The 22,627-nt window shown below is 41.8% G+C and overlaps 1 protein-coding gene across 1 annotated transcript in view; it reads left to right on the top strand.

The window, feature by feature from the left end:
• LOC139302277 (neurexin-3b) overlaps positions 1–22,627 on the top strand; it is a 256,861-nt gene that overhangs the window by 1,303 nt on the left and 232,931 nt on the right. Inside the window, exons 2-4 of the mRNA XM_070925931.1 lie at positions 4,583–4,600; positions 5,000–5,029; positions 6,537–6,548. Coding sequence (XP_070782032.1) covers positions 4,583–4,600; positions 5,000–5,029; positions 6,537–6,548 — 60 coding nt within the window. The remainder of the gene's footprint in view (positions 1–4,582; positions 4,601–4,999; positions 5,030–6,536; positions 6,549–22,627) is intronic.

Below are 22,627 nucleotides of genomic sequence, written 5' to 3'. Positions count from 1 at the left end.
AGGGACCTGAAGGTACACATAATGTTTGGATGAGAAATTTCATCTCTTTTTTCCTCTGCTTCTGTGCCAAGGTCATCTCTTTTTGGGATAATGTAATGAGATGTTGTACTTTGACAATATTCTACCCTCTTCTATCTCCTTTAAAGATATGGGCATACTAAGCTTTTTCCAGCTAATACCTACATATATTATGAAATGGCCCAGTGACAGTGATTTAATGCAGGACCCACTTCCCTCCGTCTCCAGGAAGTACTAAAAAAACTTTTTTTTGTACTGTACAGTGAACTACTTTCAGTTTTTGTATGGCCCAGCTGCTGCTGGTTGAGGGCTGCCTAATGTTACATACCACTACTTGTAGATCAATGCCAGTTGATGGCCAAGAATAACTTACTTTTGGTACTCCATCTTCCACATAGTAAAATTTGTTTCTATTTTTCATATTTACACCAGTAATCCAGAGAATACACAATTTCACCACAATCCTACACGCCTAACTCTTTTCTTCATGTGTATGAACTGTAAAACATAACTTTGTGTGAACAGACCCATGTCAAATTTCCTCCACTGCTGACCCACTTCCTGCCTGTTTAAATCAGGCTGACATGGCTGAGGGATGACTCCATTTTGCCAAAAAATCAGGGGAATGCTCACTGGATGCTACAGCACTGTCTATTTTAAACCGTGTCTAATACAGTTGAGATGTGATAATTTGTCACCATTATAGCATGCATTTAGAATTTCAGATTTTCGTGCAGCGGTTTTGCTGTGTTTGGTTTCATAATGTGTGTCATCATTTGCTGCTCAAACGAAGCTGTTTGGAGCTTAAATCCCAAGCGCTAGCCTGTGGCATTGTTAAGGACAGCACGCGATGTGCTGGTTGCAGAGCAATCAAGCGGACGGACTGGACTTGCCCCCTTTTCACTTCATCCCATTTTCTCATTGCCTCTGTCGAACAGTCGATGGAGGAGGAGGAGGGGGAGGAGGAGGAGGAGGTGGTCCATTTGTCTGAAAGCCTCCTGAGAGCTGACAGGGGAACTATGACATCCTCGTGTTAAAACAAGCAAGATTGCGCTTGCGACTCAGCTAGACAGCTAGGACAGGGAAAGATATGGTCATATCTCAGCCCCAGGGAAGAGCAAGTGTGACGATTGAATTCACCACTGGCCTGTTGTACCCCAATTTGTCCCAGGAGGTCAGCTGTTGGACAAGAAACCACCCCCTGCTTACTTCCCCTCTGTCTGTTTTTCTTCCTCATGCACATCTATTTACACACCTTTTCTCCGTCTTCGGTTTTCAAGCAATAAAAGAGCGAAGCAGGAAGGGAAGTCGCGTTAGCTCCCCAGCTGATCTGACTGCAGCTCTTTTCTGCCTTCCCATTAACTGATGTGGCTGATTGTTGATTATGCCACAGAGACAGGGAACCATAATTAGGAGGATAATGAGAACAGAGATGGCTAATTTGCCCGGGAAAATGCCTGCACAAACACCACCGTCGATTCAAACTGTCGGCAAACTAGCACAGGATTTTTTTTATTGTTATGTCCACAAGTGTCATAATACTTGTTGTTCAAGCAGCCCTCAAGCACCTAATGTTTTCAGGGGATATTCAGAGTGATCAGACTTTCACCATTTGGTTTGCAGCTACATGTAGCACACCTGTCTTTGTCGGCATACTGTTGATTATGCTGTACGTTAATGAGCAATGAAAGCAATCTGTCAAACCTGTGAATATTTATATGTAACATTATTGGGCTGCATGGCCCGGGCCTCGCGCGTGCACGCACTCAGACAATTTGCATTTACAGGCGTGCACACAAACACACACATAGAGATGGAGCAACAAGGCCCCGGAGCTGCTCGTTAAAATGGGCAGATGGCTGACTGACTGAGTGGACTGGGCCTTGGAAGCATTTTGCCAGCCGTATTTCCTAATGGTAGCCTGCTAGCCCACTGGCCTAGAAGGGAAATACGAGGAGTGAGCAGAATTAACATGTGAGATGAGAAAATGGGATGGGGAAGTAGGGTAGAGCCTGTTTGTGCCCCTTTGTGCTAAGATAACATCCATATTCCCTCAGTGTTTGCCCATTTTTGGTGTGCATTTCTTGCATCATGGGATAGCTGGGTTAGCCTACTGCTGAAGCCTCATCATTTCACTGCAGTGATAATCGTGAGACAGTCCCGTCTCTCTCTCTGAGCTCTTGCAGCTCTTCCCAAACCGTCCAGCTCGGCTAACAGCATAGTGCCACAAACAGTTGGCCATAAAACACATGTTCAGTCTCTCCTCCCATGTGGATCAGGATGTATCAGTGTGACTAACCATGTCAGGGCAATGAGCTGAAATTAGACACCACTCACCACTCGCTCTCCACGCGTGTCGACTTTGGCAGGCAAATCTGCTGCTGTAGCTTCGGCCCTTTGTCGTGTGCGCCGTTGATAACTCTTCAACTACTTTGTGTGGAGTCATCTTTAATACTTACTTGATCCTGCTCTTGTTATTAGCTGTGCAAATATCAGTATCTTTTATGGTAATGATCTGGATATTGTCCCTCATTCAGTCCAATTAAATTAAAGGGGGTGACATTATGAAGTCTCTTGAATACCTTAGGGTTTTTCCAGTTACAACGAGATATGCATAAGGTCAAGGTTATTAAGAGCTACTGGATTGTTTAATGAATATGTAAAACAACCTCCCATTTCCTCTGTCGCAATCCAACATCCTGCATCTGTAATGAACAGTTTAAGGCCCCTTTTGCTTAGAATATGTTCTCCGGTTTGATGGAAGGCTAGTAATTGAAGGCTAGGAGCAAGCAAACTGTTAAGCAAGTGCTAAAATGGTGCCTTCGGGCTTAGCTTTGGGGATTAATAAACAGACATGGAAAAAATGACAGTTACAATAATCTTACTATAAAAAGTAGGTCAGGGGGAAAAAAAAGGAAAAAAATGGTGCAGGGACTTGCCTGATTCCAGTGCAGAGGGCATTTGTGTCTAGTGCCCAAGCTGAAAATTATGTTTGGATTTGAGTGGTGAAGCTGCTGGTAAAATAGAGCAGAGGATTACGCTTGGACCACATGTCCTCCACAGCACATTGGCTTGTTCTGGGTGCTGTCGCATCAAGAGAAAGGGTTTTATCTACATGAGAAACTGAGCGTTTTAACACGCAAACACGCTCTCACACAAGATTTGCACAGTCAGAAAAAGAAAACATGCATGCGCGCCTGCTCATTCAGGCACCTACATTCATGGGTCTTAAGTCACCCAGTTGTCGAGAGCTGGAGCTGCGCCGCTGCCCATCAGCTGGCCACTACCTCCCTTCCCCCCACTTCCATGCTCCGTCCTTCCCTTTCCTCTCCCAATGTCATCCTTCTTGTGTGGGAGGAGAAGTAGCAGCCATTTTGGACTCCCTAAAGGAGACAGGGAAAAAAATCTCACCTCGCCTTCACCAGCTCCTTCTACAATATTTGTCTCTCTGCGCCTCTTCTCAAATTGTATTCATGTACTCTGCTGAGTTTGTTACATTTAACATTTTAACAGGAATTAACTGTCAGAGAGGAAAATAAAGCATGAAAATCCCCAGTTATATCCAGTGGTGGGAAACAGGCCAGAGCTCTGTGCAGCCTGAACAGAGATCAAGGCACAGCACTGAGTCAAATTAATATCAGATATTGTGTATTAGAGCCGACACTCAAAATGTCTAATGTAGTCTGTCTTAATTAAGATTTGTTTCATTTCCTCTTGTCAGTCCTTGATGCTCTCATGGGGCTCTGATTACAGACATCTCTCCATATTCATTTTGGGATACAAGCACCAGGTTTGAAACTAAAGAGGTAGGATGCTGGATAAAAGCTCAACATATAACCGCAATACAACTGAGACTGAATTCACTGTGTGATCTTTCATGTGTCCTAAATCAGACTGGCATGTCTGATACCCACAAGGTGTCATCCACGGGTGAGATCCTGGTGAGGATGTTCGCCGTAAGGAATGAAGCTTAATGTGGGGGCTCATTTTTTTATTTTTTGCCATGCCATACTGTGAACTACAGGAAACCCACACTGAGCATTCCCCAGAGAAACCTCAAGGGGTATGTTGAATTCGGGTCAGTTTGCAGAAAAAGTTGGGTGGATGGGTTAAAGGGGCAAAAGTGGAGGTGGAGGAGAAAGATATGGGTTTGACAAGGAGCATCTCAAAATCCACAAACCTCACAACACCATAAATCCTCCTGGATTTATGTCTCTCTTTATGTGTGTGAGGCACTCTGTGTGATACGACATGTGGAATATTATGTTACTGTAACGATATTCGAAATGTGAAAGAGTTGTTTGCCCAAGGTGCAATGTCAATCTGATTCCCCTCAGAAGATGGGACAGATGCAATGTTATGTGTTTCTCTCCACAGGGATTTGTACTAAAGTAGTTATTTTGATCAGGCATGTCAAGGGGCAGCTCTTTGCTCCTTACATGGAAACTCATCCTTAGAAGTGTGGTATGTTTTGCATGTTAGGCCCACATGCAAAAGCAGCTGTAGTGTGTTGCTAATGCCGGACTTCTCTTTGTTTCTCTCCTTTCCTGTGACAATTCAACAGCAGTCCAGAGAAAACCAGGTGAGTCTCGAGAAGGACCAGTCATAGTTTCCGTTAAATTGTGCCAGAGGTTTTTCATTTAAAATAAAGTTATGTAACCTATTAAGAATGTTTTTGCATTCAGTTTTAAAAGGCAAGCAAATATATACCAGTTATCCAGTTAAATCATTTATAATCGACATTTATTCAGTAAACAACCTGCTGAGCTACTTTATATTCACAAACTGTGTTGCCCGCTTTATTAGTCATTTGTCTGTTTCAACAGAAAGCTTTCAAATGCACTTGGGAAAGCTTTGCTTTTAGAGTGATAGCCATGGTTTGCCATCATGCAAAGCATGCATAATGACAATACAACTAGTATTGGTGTGCTGTTGTTCTCAATTTTCTCTGTCCCTCTCTGTTTGAATTTTTCTCTTCAAGGCCTCGCACACCTGAAGGCAGAGCAAGGTAGTGTGTTCTTTCACTTTGTAGAGCTCTGTTGTGTTTTGTGTTCACTCACCGCCTGGCTTGGTTTTGGGGCGTAATTTTATGCTGTGTGCCTTCGCTACCTGTCCATGTGCATTTGTGTGTTGCAAAGCTCCCATTGTTGCTGCAGAGAAGTGGGAGGGTTTTTGTGTGTGTGTGTTGGTGGGGAAGGGTTCATGGCGGCATGGCATGTTCCTCATCTCACCTTCGTCTCTCTCTCTCTCTCTCTCTCTCTCTATGCTTCTGTGTCTCCTCACCCTCGTTTCACCCAGGTTTCTGTGTATTACATAATTGTGTACTGTTCTCAGTTCCACAGCTAACATGCAGTGACACACTCCACTGTTCCTGCTCGACCTCTGCAGCGACGGGGTAGGGGAGGGGAGGGTTAGGGGGGAGGATGAAAACCAGGGAAGCAGTAGGGTGGATAAGAAAATCACTGGAATTAGGGGAGACAGCTTAGAGGAAGAAGGAGAGGGGTATGGGAGATAGAGAGGGGAAAAGAGGAAAATAAGTAACAAGAAGTGTCATAGTTAGGTAGAAGAAACAGCCTATTATCCCTTTCAGTCATACCACATGAACTTCCTCAGTAGATGGAGTTTGCTTAGTTTAAATCACAAAGTAGTTCAGATGTTCTTAGCACTTTAAGGACTTCTTATCTACGTTGGCATAAAAGTTTAGATTCAAAGTTAATTCATAACCTTGGAAACTGCAGATGACAAAACAATCTTAACTTAAGGTTCATTTAGTAGTTGTTCTGGAGCTTTCAGTCGCATCACATGATTCTAAAAACGTCAGCATTGGAAGTTGAACATCGAATGTCCCTGAAAGTAATCCGGGATTTTGCAGAATCATCCAATATCAACAATGTTTTTTGGCGATAGGGTTTGGAAGAAAATAGGAAAAGGGAGCGTTGCAGAGGCGGCCTGTGTCAGGCCTCGGTCACACCAGAATTTATAAGGGTGACATTTGTACAGACATAATTTAATTTCAGTAAAATTCCCCAAGATCTCTGGATTTAAAATAGTTCAACTTTGAACTTGATCAAATGTAAACCGTCTTGACAGCGCTGACCTTTGAGGTAACTAGCCACAACTGATGGTGGCCACTGCGTGACCCTCAAGTAGCCACTAATCTTCAAGTACCACTTACTTTAAGAGGACGTGCAAATGAATTTTGCCTCTTTCTGGTGTGACCTTAGTGAAGTAATGCAATTCACCAAAAGATAAAAGAAAAAGAAAATGAAAAAAAAACTCTGCTAAAATTGTGAAGTGTCAGTTGTTGTGTGCTGCCTACGTGCACGTCTCCCATTCCTCCACCATTTGCATGATTATCAACATTTTGCATGAAAGTGTCAGTTGGCAGTGTACAGGCTTATTGTAGACTAACAATAGCTTATCCCCACTTTTTGCTGTCTTTTTCTGGTGCTCTGCGCGGGATGACATTCTTCCCTCTTTTACCTCTTCGGATCCTTTCTCCTCTCCAAAAACTGTAGGTAGAAACAAAGGTACAGCAATCCCTTTTCCCCTCTTGTACTCTTATCTGTGCTGCAAGAGCTGTGCGTGTGTGTGTTGAATTTGCGCTTGTGCTGCCACTGGTTAATCATTCATTATGTGTGTCCATTAAGTGTGTGCATATGCTCGTCTGTGTGTTTGAGAGAGAAAGCCAAAATCAGGGGACTCTGCGCTTTCCAGCTAACGAGCGCCCACATGCGCTGTTGCATGAAGGATGGGTGATTGAGCGGAGAGATGAGTAGAGATGGAAAGCAATGCGGTGTCAGTGCTGGAGACTTTCACTTGATTATCACTGTTTAATATAAAATGATGAGACCAAGCTCCATGATGGATTATTCAGTGTCTTTGCAAACAGTAAATATTAACAATAGGCTGTCTATGTGAAGATGAGGCGAACATGCATGTGTGTGTACATATACAAGCATTTGTGTGTTTAAGTGCTTAATTGGATGTGACAGTTCTGTGTCTGTCGAAAAGGAGCTGATGGTGAATGTGACCTGCCATTTGGCTTCATTTGAATGAGGTCATAGCAGTGGCCTCTGTATATTGCAATCGTGCGGAGAATATCCTCATTATTCATTCATCAGAGCCATGTGATACACTGCGTAGTTGTGTGTGGTCATGCGTGTTGTATGTGTGTGTGTGTGTGCCTCCTTTTAGCTAGATGGAGGACAACTGATTGCCTGTTTTGATTGTTTAATTGTCTGAAGAGTTGCCTACTAATCCCGCCTCCCTCAGTTACTGTTGCTACGCCTGCCAAGCTTGCCGTCCTTGCCCGCCCCATAATGCTGTTTACAGTGACAACAGGGCAGCTTTACCGCTCAAAACTGTCAGACAGAGGTAGACAAAAGCAGGCTTCTCATTTTCAAATCGCGGCTGTTGGATTTTAAATGACCACTGTTCCTGCTGGACTTTATCAGCACTATCTAGCTAGCTTGCTAATTAAGCTAACGTTAGCTGCTGCATGGGTTGAAAAGCTTTCTTTTTAAAACGAGTCTTGTAACAGGGGTCTTATATATAGAAATGCAGATATACATGCTAACATTTGCAGAATATGTTTGAACACTATTCAATCCACTCCTGCCTGACACTTTTCTTGTGTTTCTTTTTTTTTTAAAAGCTAAATATTATGACGACACCCACTGCTTCTTCATGTGAAGAAATCCAAAGCTTGACAGGCCTGCCTAATTACAGTTGCTAAGTTATGATTGGGCAATCCCTGTTCTGGGGAAGGGCTCAGTGAACGCTCAATTGTGACCATCTATCTTGATTGATATCAAGTAAAGGAAAGTTATGCATTTTCTGACTTTTGACTGAGATGTGATGTGTGTGACCTGCCTGTGTTGACTGTTCTGAACAGCTGGCTCTGGATCAGACAATGCACTGTATTCTCCTTGCGAATGTAGTAAAACCAAAAGCAGAATTCCTTTACACTCGTATCACATGGGCATATTAGGTGGCAGTGGGCTGATCAGTGTGTAGTCAGGTGTCCCACAGCGCTTCACTTGTTAGCACCGTTGCATAACAGATCAAGAAGGACCCAGGTTTGATGCACAGCTCTGGCCCTTTCTATTTGGCGTCCATGGGGGTTTTCTCTGGGCGTTCCAGTTTCCTCCAACTGTCCAAGAACATGCAAATCAGATGGACTGGGGACACCTATGGGGAATTACTCCTAGGTCTAAGTGGGAATGATTGTCTCTATATCTGTATTGACCCTGCAACGATCCCTGGATGGCTAATGACTCTTGGGGGCCTGGAAAGGAATGACTATGTTAAGAAAATGAATGAATAACGGTATCAGAACTGTTAATCAAAAATCATTTAACAGTCATTAGAGATATAAAAGGAGATGATTCTAAAGCACACAGACATGTAAGCGCGGCAATATTCAGGTTACATAACTTATGACATGACTTTTTATTGAGAAATACTAGAATCATGGTGTGTAAAATGAGAATGTGCCTTACAGCCGGTCCCTTTGCTATTAGATTCATGTCTCTGCAGTTGTGTGCATGTACTGTAAATGGCACAGTGGTCAGAGGGCATAGTAAGTGAGAGGCTGGGGAGAATAGACCTGAGAGGAGTGACTAGAGAGAGTGGGGCTGAAGGAGAAAGAGGGAAGGAAAAAGGATAGTGTGCTGCAGATGAAGGGGCCAGGGGAGTCAGTCAGTGTTGTGAACACAACACATATTTCTAATGGAAATATGGAGCACCTTGTCATTCGTGTACTCATATCTGGGGCTGATGTTGCATGTACCACGAGCCATCTAGTGAGAAAGTTTTAGTCCCTTGCAAGCAGTGAGGCCCGATTGTTTTTGGCTCAGAGAAGCAACTTCTTTTGATGCATAGCTTTGATGATATAGTAAACTTTTTGTAAGCCATGGCAGTGGACCAGGGACCGTGCTCCAGTTAGCAACATTGCTCCATTTAACAACATGCTGCACTTCAACCTGCGGACATGTAGTGTTTAGACGACATATACTATCTCTATTTTCAGATTTCAGGGATTGAAAGGCCCTGTTTTTTAAAAATATCCTCCTAATAAAGATGTTTTTGAGATCACATTTGTTTGTAAATTGAATGAATTCATTCACTGGATTTGACCTATTCTGTGCTTGGAGATGGAACAGTCTTTATGGGAAATACATATGGCGAGCCCAAGTACCAATCAAAGCCCTTACGTACAACTGGCTTTCCCAATGTGATCATACCCAGGTGTGTTGAAGGCTTGCATTTCTAATTATGTGTACTTGTTAGCTTCATTATTTTGAGATTGGATATACAGTATATAGTACATTAAGTACGAAAGCAGTCAAAAAACACCAGCTGTTGCACGTACCACATCCAGGTGTGATTTGCTAGAGTCAATCACATTCCAGGTGTTATGTGTGGTTCATGTATTCACAGCTTGAACTAACATATTGAAAGAAGAATTATTGCCTGCTGTGTGTTGAACTCTTAACTATACAATGACTAAACATTTACAGTGTTCCGTTGATGGTGCGTCAAGGTAGTGCGTTAATTGGCTTATTCAAAATGATCATTTAAAAAGAAAAAGGAATAAGCTTCCTACTTTTAGTACACATTTTGTCTAAATCTCACAACCCACATAAATCACTTCCTTGGCATTTTTTCTGCTAACATAGGACCAAAAAAAAGTGAAACACACTCCTGACCATGGCGTCCTGTTCATGAAGGCCCATGTTTGTGCTCACTGACATGTGACATTGTTATTTTCTAATCAATGGTGTGTTTCCAGTGGAAGGGGGTTCATCAGGGTATGGCAGTTTAGCCCAAGGTCAGAGATGAGACTCTACAAGCTACAGCCCACAGGCTTAATGGCTGTCCTCTGAATACAGAAACATATATTATATGCATGACAAAAGCTCAGTGTCGCTGAGAATTTCACTTGAATGCACACACACAATGGGGAGAGACAAACTATTGGTTACACCGTGCAATAATGCAGTCCAGAGTTAATTTAAAACCTTGTTGACATGGTCTCATCAAAATGGGAGTATTATGATTGCATATACTGCTCATCATTATATATTGGACATTATTGCAGGCTGTGTGCAGGTTGTTTCCTATAATTGCGCTCACTCCCTGTACTGTAGATGATACAGAATGTCATTTAATGAAACTGTTTGGACTCTGGGGTTGGACAGAGACAGAAGCTCTGCCATAGTTGCTGTGGACATAATTTGGCACTGCGGGAGAGTCCACTTCAGAGGGCAGTAAGAGTGGGATGGCGGGAGGAGTTCTGCCTGAGTCTAATCCCCCTGCATGGAAGCTTAGGACTGAGAACTTATTCTCCACTTCTGGAGTCACTCTCCCTAATTATCCCCTCAAAGTCCTGCTGCAAAGTTCACACAGACAAGATTTTTGCTTTCTGCCTCTGTCACACTCTCTCTGTTTCTGCCTCCTTCCCTCCGTATATTCTCTCCCTCCCTGTCACCCCTCCTCTGACTCTGCCTCCATCTAGCTCAGTCTCCCTCCCTGCCTTTGTCCCACCCTATTCATCTCTGCCTGTCTCACTTTTCCAGTTAGCCTTTCTCACTTTCTTTTTCTCTCTCCTCCTCCTCCTCCTTCTTACTCGTTTCTTGTGTTTCTTCAGTTCAAAGTACTGTGGACATCATGAGCCTTGCATCACAGTCAGGCTCAAGATGGGAGTGCTCTGCTGGTGCTTACTGCCTGTCCACAGATGCTGCCAGGCTTCAGTGGGATTTATGTACAGCTCTGTCCTTTCTCCTCAGAGCTTTTTGGTTAGCTTGCTGGACTTTGCTAAAAAGTCATTGAGATATCTCTGGTTTAGTACTGGCAGTTCCCAGTGCATTGTTTCCAGTGTTACACAGTACTTTCAGGCAATAATCTACAAATATACTTTCCCCTCAAGAATAGTGATTGATCATATATTATTTATCCCAAAGGATAAACACAAAAGTTATGTTTTGTCGCAAGAAAGATACCGCAGTGTATTTAGTTTGTAGTGTACGTGTGCAAAGTGCGTCACACAGCGGCAAGTAGCGTTGCATTATTTGATATGACGATCCAGGGAGAAAATGTGATTTAAATTGCTGCTTTTCTGGGGAGATTGATGTGTGTCGAAGCTTGGAAATTGGCCAGTGGCATTTAATGGTGCATTGATGCGTGTCAGGGAAGAAGAATGCATTGAGTAAAGAAAGATATTGTCTGTTTTCTTTATTGTTTTTTTTTTAAACTGCCCATTGTGTGCAATGCTAAATTGGTGCAAATTTTAACCATGTTGAGTTTATTTAGATGTCAACCATCCCAAATTCATTGCAGTAGATATACTTAAAAGAAAACAATCTGTCGAGACAGTTGAGGTGGAGGACAGTTAGAAAGAATATTGCTGCCCATGGCAAAACTTGTGGGGCAACCCCCCTGAGTGCTAGTAGAAAGTCTGAGGATATCTCAAAATTTGTTCCAGTATCTCCCCCTCTCTAAAAGTAGTCCTTACCCTACAGACCCATGATTGCATGTTGCAAAATGAGGCATTTGCCCTTCCTTGTCCTTTTTCATGCATGCGATAGTGTCACAGAGGCAATAGAAACGGGTTTTCCTGTTATTCCACAGACGTTGGATTCAGAGCACCAGCTGGCACTTATTGGCCTTGGCACGTGTCGGTCGTGCTGTTGATAAACGGCTATTAGTGGCCAGACGCTCACCCTGAAATTTAGTTTAACTTTGGCTCTCCTCATTAGTCTGTCTGAAACTACACCACAATCCTCGAGGTGGATTTCAAAGTTGCTAAAAAATTGAGGGCATTGGTCAAATGGATTTCAGTGCTGCCCGGCTGCTACTCAAGCAGACAGAAAGTATGAGCCGTAAATACAGACCTCCTCTCCTACACCTGTGGGTTTCCTCCTGCAGCTCATTGTTTCTGAAAAGATGCTGATTGGATGGAGTATACCTTGGCAGCCAGGACCTAAAGTATTCAGAATTGTGCCTGAAATGTGGTCTGTTTGCAGTTTTAAGCTGTATTATTAAGGAATGAAGTAGATGTTCCATTGGTTTCATTACATTTGTTACTAGAATCTGAGGGAGGTATCGATTGTCTCTTCTCTTCTAATTTCCTTTACATGTTTCCCCTGATTTCTCTGCTTCTTTCTATGTTCTGTCCCTTTGCTGTGTAATTTCCTCCAGTTCCTGTTTTTTTCACACTCCTTTCTGCTATTTGACTTTTTCGTCTTCCATTTCGCTTACATTATTCACTGTCATGTTATGTCCTGCTCTTTCTTGTCCCCTTCCTCCGAGCCATTTCCCGCATCTCTGGTTCCCTAGACGTCGGGCAGAGGTTCACAAAACAGTGTCAGCTGCAGCCCACAATTCTTACCCAGACAGAAAAACTCATTGATGCCAACCTGGCGATGGGCTGTCTTTCCCTCCTTCATTTTTTTTTTCACTCTCTTTTGGCCTTGTGGTCTCTTTACTCCTCTCCCTGTGTTCTCTCTCTCTCTCTCTCTCTGCTGCTGACCTCTGGGATCAACCGAGCAAAACTGATTCCCACTTTTTCACGGATCATAAGTGCGTCACTGGTTACGCAACACATAGAGAGAGAGAGAGAGAGAGAGAGAGACAGCGAGAGAGAACGTGAATATGTAACTGACATATTTGTCCATCTTTTATTTGCATTGCTGCTTGTCACCAAAAGAATATTGCTTTTGCTTAAGCCACTTCCTCAAAAAAATGTTTAATATGTTTGCATGAAGTATTTGAACAATCATTATCAGCTTTGCTGCTGTGCAAACATAGGATGTGCGCTGTTCATACACAGTGACAAATAGAGAATCTGTTTACACACACACACACACACATAACGTACATCTTCATGACGTGACGGATAGAGATGTGAGCTGAAATGTTGTTTTTATGGCTCACTAGTCAGGAAACCTGCCATAAATGTGTCAAATACACTCTCATTTGAAGTAGAAATTTGTAAAATAGAGTAAAATTAGACATTACAGTTTAAGTACACGGTTCACATGGGGGAGTAGTAGTATACTGAGTGAACACATTATGCTGAAAAATCAGGAATGCTGTGCATTGTTTGTGAAGTGCCTGAGACCTTATGAGTAGGATTTATGCAAAGAACTAGGTTAAGATGTGGCTTGAAGGGCTGTATTGTGAGAGTCTAAGTATGAGCGCAGGAAGGCTTAGGAATATGTGGGAGCGTGTGTGTGTTTGTGCAAAGTGTTTGTGTGATTGTGCAGAGGGGTGACATGTGTAGATGTGATGGCTGCAGCCATGCATAGATGTTCACACCAGGGAGAAAAGTAAACAAACATGGCAGCAGAATGGTAAGAAATGCAGCAGCCACTGTTGGAGCACGCTGCCTCTTTCTCTCTTCTTCTTCTGTCTCTCTGTTTCACCCTCTCTTTCGCTGTTTGTTACCTTTGCCAAGAATGTAGTGTTTGTCTTGTCTTGTTTGTTTGTTTGTTGGTCTGTTAGTTTGCCAGATATGTCAGAAACTACTTAACACGTTTCGATGAAATTTTTCTGACAACTGTAAAGCAAATTTCCTTCTTTGATTTAGACACGTATTCATCCATATAGGCTAGATTGCACACCATTTTCTACACTAACATATTATTTTTTAATTGTTTTTTTTTCTACTTTCCTTACCATTTTCCTGTAACTGTTTGCCGAAGTCTCATAGGTGCGGCCCATTTGACATTTAAATTCTGTTAGCACTTTGCATTGTGCAGCTACAACCAAATTTAGAAGGTCTAACCCCCTCTGAATGGTGTGCATGGTTTAGTCCACTCTGGCGGTTGGGTGGACAAAAGTGGTTAATCTCCAAATGCAGTAATTGCGCTGATGCAGATGCTGGGGTCTTCAGGTGAACTTTGAAGCAATCATGTAGTAAAGAAAAAAAGTAAAATCAGGCTCCAAAAAGAGAAAAGAAAGAGCAAAATAGAACTTGCTAGTAGTGTGTCAGAATGGTTTGATATTGGTACGTAATGTGGCTAGCTAGCTGATATTATCATGGTTGGCTAGCTTGAAAATGAAGCATTTTGTCTACCTTGTAGACAGAGGGTTTTGTGCATGTACGTTTCTTAAATTTGATTATGTTTCTTCTATGGTGCAACATACTGGCCTAGCAGTTGTTGCCTTTTTTAAGATCTAGAAAACTGTGATGGAAATAATGTTCTATAATGTTGTAAATCCTTCACACAGTAATTACAGTATGTTGAGAAAAGAAGGCTGAATTGTGCTGAGGTTTCAGGTTGTTGACTTTCTAAAATGTAAAAGGGGAGGCTTAATATGTATGGGGCAGACTTTTGAGCAGCATGTCTGCTGTTTAAACATTCTGACATCTATGACTACAAAAAGGTGCTGTTTCAGTTCGAAAGAGTATTCCATCTAAGTTGTTGAAATTTTGACCTGTGAACGACGATGAAGGAGCAATTACTTATTAAAAACTCTGGAGATAATGAAAAAAATGGCCATGACTTCTATTAACATCAGAGTTACAAAGTAAGTGGAAGAATGTTAGTGGAAAATTGAAGAATTATGAAACCACTAAATTAAAAAGGGACTGTCGGATCACAGAGTGCAGGTGGCGCAAAAATATATAATAAAACAATTCGGACTGCTGGGCAATTTTATTTTTCTAACGTGATCAATTATACGTGATAAAGCAACCCCATTGACCACATCGATTAAGCTGAGCACTGCTTTTGATAGAGTTGATCACAAAATTCTTTTAAATAAGAGGAATTGGAGGAATCACATTGGACTGTCGGGCACTGTTTTTTACTGTTTTTTCCTTATCTTTCTGGCAGAGTCCAGAGAACCACCTCCAAAATAACCCCAATTCCCCAAGGATCGATTTTAGGGCCACTTCTTTTTAATCTTTTAATCTTTCCATAGTTATGCCGATGACACACAACTTTATGTGGCCATGTCTCCTGATGACACAGGACCAATTGATTCCCTTTTTAAATGCATTTCATACATTAATGTCTGGATGTCACAAAACCCCAACGCAACCAGGATAAAACAGAAATTTTAGTCATAGGTTCTAAAGCTCAGAGAGAGGAACTGGTCGCCAAATCACATTTCCTGGGTCTTACCCCGAGCCAGCAAGCAATTAACTTTGGTGTGGTCCTTGATTCAGACCAGAACTTTAAGGCTCATGAGAGGTTTGTCACCAAATCTGCTTTTTTTAAAGTGCGACCATTTCTCTCTCTAAGTGACACAGAGAGACTAATGCACGCTTATATATCGAGCAGACTGGACTACTGTAATGCTCTCTTATCTGGTCGACCAAAAAAGGTTATAAATCAGCTGATTCAGAACTGTGCGGTCAGAGTGCTGACCACACATTACATCTGCTTTAAAGTCTTTACATTGGTTGCCTGTCAGTTTCCTTATTGATTTTAAAAATTCTTTTACTTGTTTTAAAAGCACTTTATGGTCTTGCAACAGCATATGTCTCACATGCTTACAGTGTATGAACTATCTATTTTAGCTAGTTCTTTAATCTAGTATTTATTGCACTCTATTTTACTACTATTAGTTATTATAGCTTTTAAGTCAAAATTCTATCTGAATTGTATTACATTTTCATCATTCTTATTTTCTTGTGTACATTGGTCTCAAATTTGTTTTTGTTCTGACTTATCATCGCCTTGTCTGTGAAGCACTCTGAATTGCACTAACCTGTATAAAAGGTGCGATACAAATAAAGTGATGAAAAGAAAGAGCCATTCTTCAGACACCATCCAAGGGCAGGCTTTTGTGGGGTGAGGGATGAACACCTTTCACTGCACATAATTTGAAGGGAGTAAACATTCTCAGAGTCTTGATAATATTCCTTGACTTTTTATCCTGGGAATAAATGAAGAGAAAAATATGGGGCTGGTGAGGACCTGGTGGTCTTTTTGTGTGATCAAACCAGGATGACAGAATTCATATTGATCATTTCATAATCAGATCTTTTTGGGGTTGTATTATTATTTCACATCATATAGCTAAGCCATTGCTTCCCCCAGGTCATTTGCAAAAGAGAAATGTTGAAAATGCTAAAATAGAAATATTCAGGCAATTAATATTCACTGTAAAAACATGCCCACGTGTTCGTTCTTTAATTTGCAGCAGAAAGGCTTATAATTGGATGTATCAGCGAAGGAACTCCAGCGACTGTGCACAATAGAGAGAAATTATCTACAGTAGATTTTTTTCTTTTTTTATCGTGCCCTCAATTAACTGGGCAGTTGAGATGTCTAAGGCAGTCATGTGTCTCAAAAGAGACCCAGCATATGCTTAGTTAGAACCAAAATTAAAGAGAATCTCTAACCCTAACACCGTAACCCCCACACCCCTCCTCAGAATGAGACATGGTAGGAGCCACGTAGCAGGCAAATGCCCTTGCTCTGGTGGAGCCATTATGCAGATGATATGCTAATGAAGTCATCCGATTTGGTTCTGCTTTGGGTGCGCTGCACTGAGGGAAGATAATCAAGCACTGATCAGCTCCCAACGCCGCACTCGCTGTGTGCCCACTTGTGTGTGTCGTACGTACCCAGCCATGTGTGCGGTTCTGTGCTGGTTGGCGTTTGGAAAAGAGAAAATATGTTTGGGTGCACATGAATGTTCATGTGGTGGTGAGTGTCGGTGTCTATAATTATTTTTGCCTGTAGTTTTGTGCTTAATACACCAAGTGGCTTCTTTTGTGAGATGTTTTCACATTGAACTCTCTGACTTTGGTTGCTGATGATAACATAGAGTTACAGTGGCTGCTGTAACAAGTCTGTGCACTTGCAATGGTGCTGTCCATAGCTGGATTTTAGAAACACTGATCCCAAGTCACCCCCAAGCCCACATCCTTTTAATATTTTGGATTTTCCATATTTTATCTACTCAATAAATCCTGTTTCACAGCCTTCACTGAACCGGGATTAAAATGCTGGTGGAGAAATTCCAAGTCCTTTTGTAGTTATACAGAAACTCGATACATTCTGAGGGCCGACTAAAATTCGCCAGTAGAATCAAAAAACGAAATTTGTCAAGTATCAAAGGTTGACATCACTTGGTCAGATTCTTAGGCTCTTTTATGTATTTTTTTTCTATCAGATATTTCCTGATTTTAAATCAGGATACATTTATAACTTTACACTTTATTGTCTTTAGGGGTAACACTTTAACTTCACCTCCCTATGAACCATTTATATTAATATTTAATAAATGGCTTATAATGCAGCTTTAACCAGCTATAAGTGTTTATTAGTGCATTTAAATGGGTTGATTGAAGTAAAGTGTTATTATTACTAATTAGGCAACTCTCTCTCATAAAACGAAGTAAGGCGTCATGGAGGCACTGATATCAATACTGTGCTTTTGTCCTTTGTTCATGTATTTTTGTTGGCCTAAGTATAGTCAAATTGAAGTATATTGAGCCTAAACATACTGGAATCAGCCTGTAAAATGTGTATGTTTTTGAATGAAGAATGTGAATTCCCTCCAAATTCCCTCAGAAAACACAGAGGACGTGACCTCAGTGGTAGCTACCTCCCTGGTGCCGTCACAAAAGATATACTAAGAGGATCTCTGCTATAAGGCTGTGATATTTATTTATTTTTCATAGCTCAGATGTAGGAGATGCTCCAACTGCTCCTGTCTCTTATGTTCTCAGCTTGCAGTGACTGACTTTCTCGTGATTATTTGTGTACTTTTTCTTGCTCGTGACTTTGCTTTCTTCTTTTTCTCCACCCTGTACTCCCTTCCCCTCTGTAGTTCCTCCATTTATTTCTCCTTATCTGTCCTCTCTTTCATCCCCCTGTCCTCTCTTTCTCCTGCTCATTCTGTTGTCACTCTTTCACTCTTACCATTAATTATTAAATTAATACCATTAGTCACACACCCACCTCCCCCCGTTCCTCTTATTTGGCTATCAGACAGTCATCAGTTCACTTTACGTTTTTCTCCCTCCACATCTCTCTTTCTCTTTCGTAAAATGTGAAGCTAGTTGTTCTTCTCTCATGATTAAATCATCTGCTCTCTCTTTCTTGATCTCTTACTCTTGCTTCCATTTTGCCCAGTTCAGTTGAAGTTCAGTGCCGTTTTGTAATACTCCCCTTCCCCGCCCTCCGTCCGTCCCTCGTCCCCTCTTCCACTGCACCACCTGTTCCCAATCCACTCTAGTCCTAGCCCTGACCCTCCCTCAAGCCTTAAGTAAACAAAACATAATTTCACTCTTTTATCTCTTCTATTTCCCCCGTTTTTTTTTAAATGTAGTGGAGCTGAGCAGATAATGCATTCAACTTTCTGCATGTTCTTGTAGGCGAATCTCAAAGCATCGCAGTACACCCATTAACCCCTATTGCCTCAGCGCCTGACTGGGGGTCCTCCGAGAGACTCGCACAAGCATTTGATAGCGTTTGATCATCTCTCTTCTTCCCTTTCAGCGGTGTGTGTGTGTGTGTGTGTGTGTTGCTTGGATTAACACATCCTATTGATCTCCACTGCCCCACGCTAGCACAGCCTGACAGATCTGCAAGAGGCAATAATTAGTCGTGTAATTGGCTGATCATTTGCATGGAAATATGCTGAGTGAACACACTCGGTTGCTGGAACGTGTTCTGACCCGACAGAATTTGACAGGTGCAAGTCTTTTGTGAGTGTCTCTTTATGTGAAAGTTGACGTGCAGGGAATTCTTTGTGATTATGAACTTAATGTCTGATCACACGCTATTAAATTCCTCAAAGCACAGTTGGAGGGATTGATTAATTTAAATCCATAATTATTTGTGTCGTTTGAAAGAGGCTGCAGGTTTCACATACAGTTGTCAGGTTGTCTCTTTTTGAATGAGAGCGAGCCGTTTCATGTTTTTTGCTGGAATGTTTCCTTTTTTTGCCAGAGGATAAAAAAGAAAAATGAATGTAGCTCCAGAAGGCTTTAATGCCACCAAATATCCCTTTTCATGCCAGACATGAGGTAAATGCGTGGCTCAAGAATATGTTGAGTACAGTTGTTGAAGAAGAGAACAACGTCACCAAGGTTTTTCCTCACATTCACATCAGCCTCAGCTGTACTTTGTGTTTGATTCTAAAAATGTTATACCTTAAATATCAGCAAGTTAGCGTTTTCATTGCGACCATGTTAGCATGCTGATGTTAGCACTTAGCTCAAAGACTCTTAATCTTGTTTACCCCCAAGATCTCAGCAGTTAACTTGGTGATGTTATTGTTAATGATACGAATGATGGCCAAAATTAAACAAGACCCACATTTTAATAAACCAGAATTATCCTTATAATAGCGCATAACATCTCTAACAACAAAATCCACCCCAATACCACACAATTTCTTCATTTTCCATAATAACTCCCCTTTGAATGCAGCCAATAATATCATGACCATCATTGCTACTGTCACCTCTATCTGGTACTGACTCCCGCTTCACCTTCCTGAATGGTTCCATGCCCATGTGTGTGACGATGACTCTGTAGAAGTCTTAAGCTTTACGAGTGAGTGTGTAAACCAGAGCCACTGAAGGCTCATTCTTGTGAGTAATCAATATCTCTTTCGAGCATGACACCATCACTATGCAGCCAAGCGTCAAGTGGGGCAGTGGAGAGGGATGATGGGGGCCGCAGGCGTGTACTTTGTTAAAGAATAAGCTGTGTGTGTGTGTGTGTGTGTGTGTGTGTGTCCAGAGAGAGACGAGAGGGTAAAAGTAGGTGATGGACTCGTGAAGGGAATACTTTCCCTTTCACGGAACCTCACACACCCACTGGGTGCGAGATTGGAGAACAGCTCTGACCTTCTGCTGACCTACGCTGCGAAACGCTCGCACCGACCAATGACGCACAGACGTGTTAACTTGTCAACGTACAATCATCTGTGTCCTTGAACATGTTTGGCACGGAGATGTGTGTGTCTGCTTATGTGTGCGACTGAGTGAGTGCCTTCCTGAATTATAGAGCATGTTTGCTTTTTAACAGATCAGCAGAAGAGGTGATGCCACAGTCAATGTCACAGCCTTCATGCATAATTGCTCCACTTTGTCATTGCCAAGGGCCGGGCAGAGCCACATCTGATTGCTTCCCCCCTTTCCTCCCTTTTCTCCTACCCTCTCTGTCTTTTCCTCTCTCGCCTTCACTCTTTATTCTCATTAGACTCATTAACTTATCCTGCAGAGACAGATAGAGCGAGACAGACAAAGAGCGAGCATATTGAATATACTGGAGGCAAACGGAGCGGCCTAAAGAAGATTTGTGTTAAAGTTTTTTTTTACCTCACAATGTAGCTGATGAGCCACAGATAACAGATACATCACAGTGTAAACCAAGAATAGCTTCTTCAAGCTAAACGAGGCTTCCCGTAAAGGGTAATGTATGACACCATGTCTGGTACAACAGACCTGACGTGTGACCGTGTGTGGGAGTGTGTGCAGGTGCATCGGTGTTTATTTGCATGCGCTTGCCTGTTGGCATGTGTGTGTGTGTGAGTGTGAGTGATGGTGGTAAGAAGACACTGAGCAGTAGAAAGCTTACCCTATCTGTGGTGCTGAGAGGTCACTCTGTTAGTCGCTGACTCACTGTCCGACACTTGTTAAAAATTAATTGGAAAATACCGTTTAGAGAGCACTGAAACTTTCTGGACTGACACTTTTTGGCGAGTGCTCCTTTACATATGTTTTCCCTCATAAAGAATAATCTTCTTTATGAAGCGTCCCTTCTCTTTGTAGATTAATGGTGATGATGCTGACATGTTTTCTTTGTAAAAACAATACGTCATCTCAAGCTCAGGTAACAGGTACAAATAGATGTTTTTTTAGCTGTTGCATTTTTAAGTCTTTTCCTCCCTGCACTAATTTTAACTTTCCTGTGTGTGTTGATGATGTGTGGGTTCATGACTTTTGGGTATGTATGTGTATGTGTGTGCGTGGGCTTGCACATGTGTATTTGTGTGTCGGCATGACCTGGTGGCTGAAAGGGCCGGCAGTGAGTGAAGTTGGAGTGTCTCATGGTTAAATGATGGGCCCCTTTCGGGCACTCGGAGGGCTTTGAAACACTAAGTAATTGGTTTTTCCTGGCAGAATGGGGCCACGGCTGTAGCTTAGGGCCAGTGTGAACTCCAGTGTAGCTCAGGACACTAGCCTGCTAAACCTAGAGGCTCACTAAACCAAGGTGCAGAACATGGAAATGTTCATGCACACATATCTCCTCTGAATGTTAAGAAAAATATGTTCAGAGGAAAACTGTGAATGCGGGCAGGTTTTTAATTATCGCAACTGCAAACCCTTGTTGAGTCAAATTAGCATTTGAAATCTACAATTCAACCATTTCAATCTGCAGTGTACAACTTTACTCTTCTAATAGAGCTAATTCCTCAAGGTCAGATTCCAAAAGTCAAAATAAAAAACATGAGTCTGCGGTTATTCAGTTATTACCCTGAAATAAGAAATAATCTTGACAAGTAGCTGCAAGTGAATTTGAATACTTTTTGCCCTGGGTTTTTCCTCTCAGGCAAGAAATAAGTTGTTGGGGCCATATGCGACTTGCAGACACCATACAGATCTAAAATAAAAATACAACAACTTCCTCTGCATGTTTACGGTTCAAAAAGTCATTGAATATATTATTTAATATTCTCCTAAAAACATACCTCAATAGAACATCAATCACAGTGTTCTTTGTAGTTAAGATGAAAATATTCTACAACCTTGTTTATCATAAAGTATCAGGTGACTATCAAGAAAAGTGTGATTTTTTTGTATTTACATAGCCTTGAATTTAAGGATTTTATGAAATTAATGCTATGAAAGCAGGAATGATATGTGCCTCACTATGTGCAAGAGAATTAGACTGTAACGTGATAAATGTGTGTGTGCAGCATGAATGAATGCCAAGAATATCATTCAGACTCACATGCTTATGGAGGGACACAAATCCACAACCCCCCCCCCCCCACACACACACACACAGGTTCAGTCTGCTCAATCACTCATTGTTTGCTCCTGAAAAGTCTCATTACTGCAGTCTTCTCTGTCTTTCACTCTGATAAATACAAGCATGTATAGCGGATAAATAACCCCATATTTGTGTGTGTGTGTGTGTGTATACATACATGTTCATATCGGTGTGTTTGTGTGCAGCCCCAGAGGAACCGGCCGGTTGCTGCCAAGGTTTGGCTGGCCTCAGGCACAGGAAGGGCTTTATATATATTGGCCTACATGCCACATACTCTTCTGGGAGACTGTTGAGAGCTAATTTTTGAGAGTGATAGTTGTGGGGACAAGATGTGTCTGTGACTGGGGAATACACTGTATGACTTCTTTCTTTTTTTAATATGATCATCTTTATTGTTTTTCTTTCCATATACCTCCTCTCCTTCCACATCTGTGCATTTCTACTTCTCTGTTTTATCCTGTATCGGACCTCAAATATCCATGTGTTATAAAAAGTTCTGCCATGTATTCTTTCTCACATTGGTTCAAGAGAGGTAATTAAAATGCCCTTAAAAATAACTGACACTTTGTATACCTTGCAGTTTTAGAATTGATATTACGCTAATCGTCCTGACCCTAAAGAGAAGTTTT

This window comes from Enoplosus armatus, chromosome 19 (genome assembly GCF_043641665.1).
Source record: "Enoplosus armatus isolate fEnoArm2 chromosome 19, fEnoArm2.hap1, whole genome shotgun sequence".
Lineage (NCBI taxonomy): Eukaryota > Metazoa > Chordata > Actinopteri > Centrarchiformes > Enoplosidae > Enoplosus > Enoplosus armatus.
The sequence above is the reverse complement of the archived record's forward strand: the minus strand, read 5'-3'. Positions and strand labels throughout refer to the sequence as shown.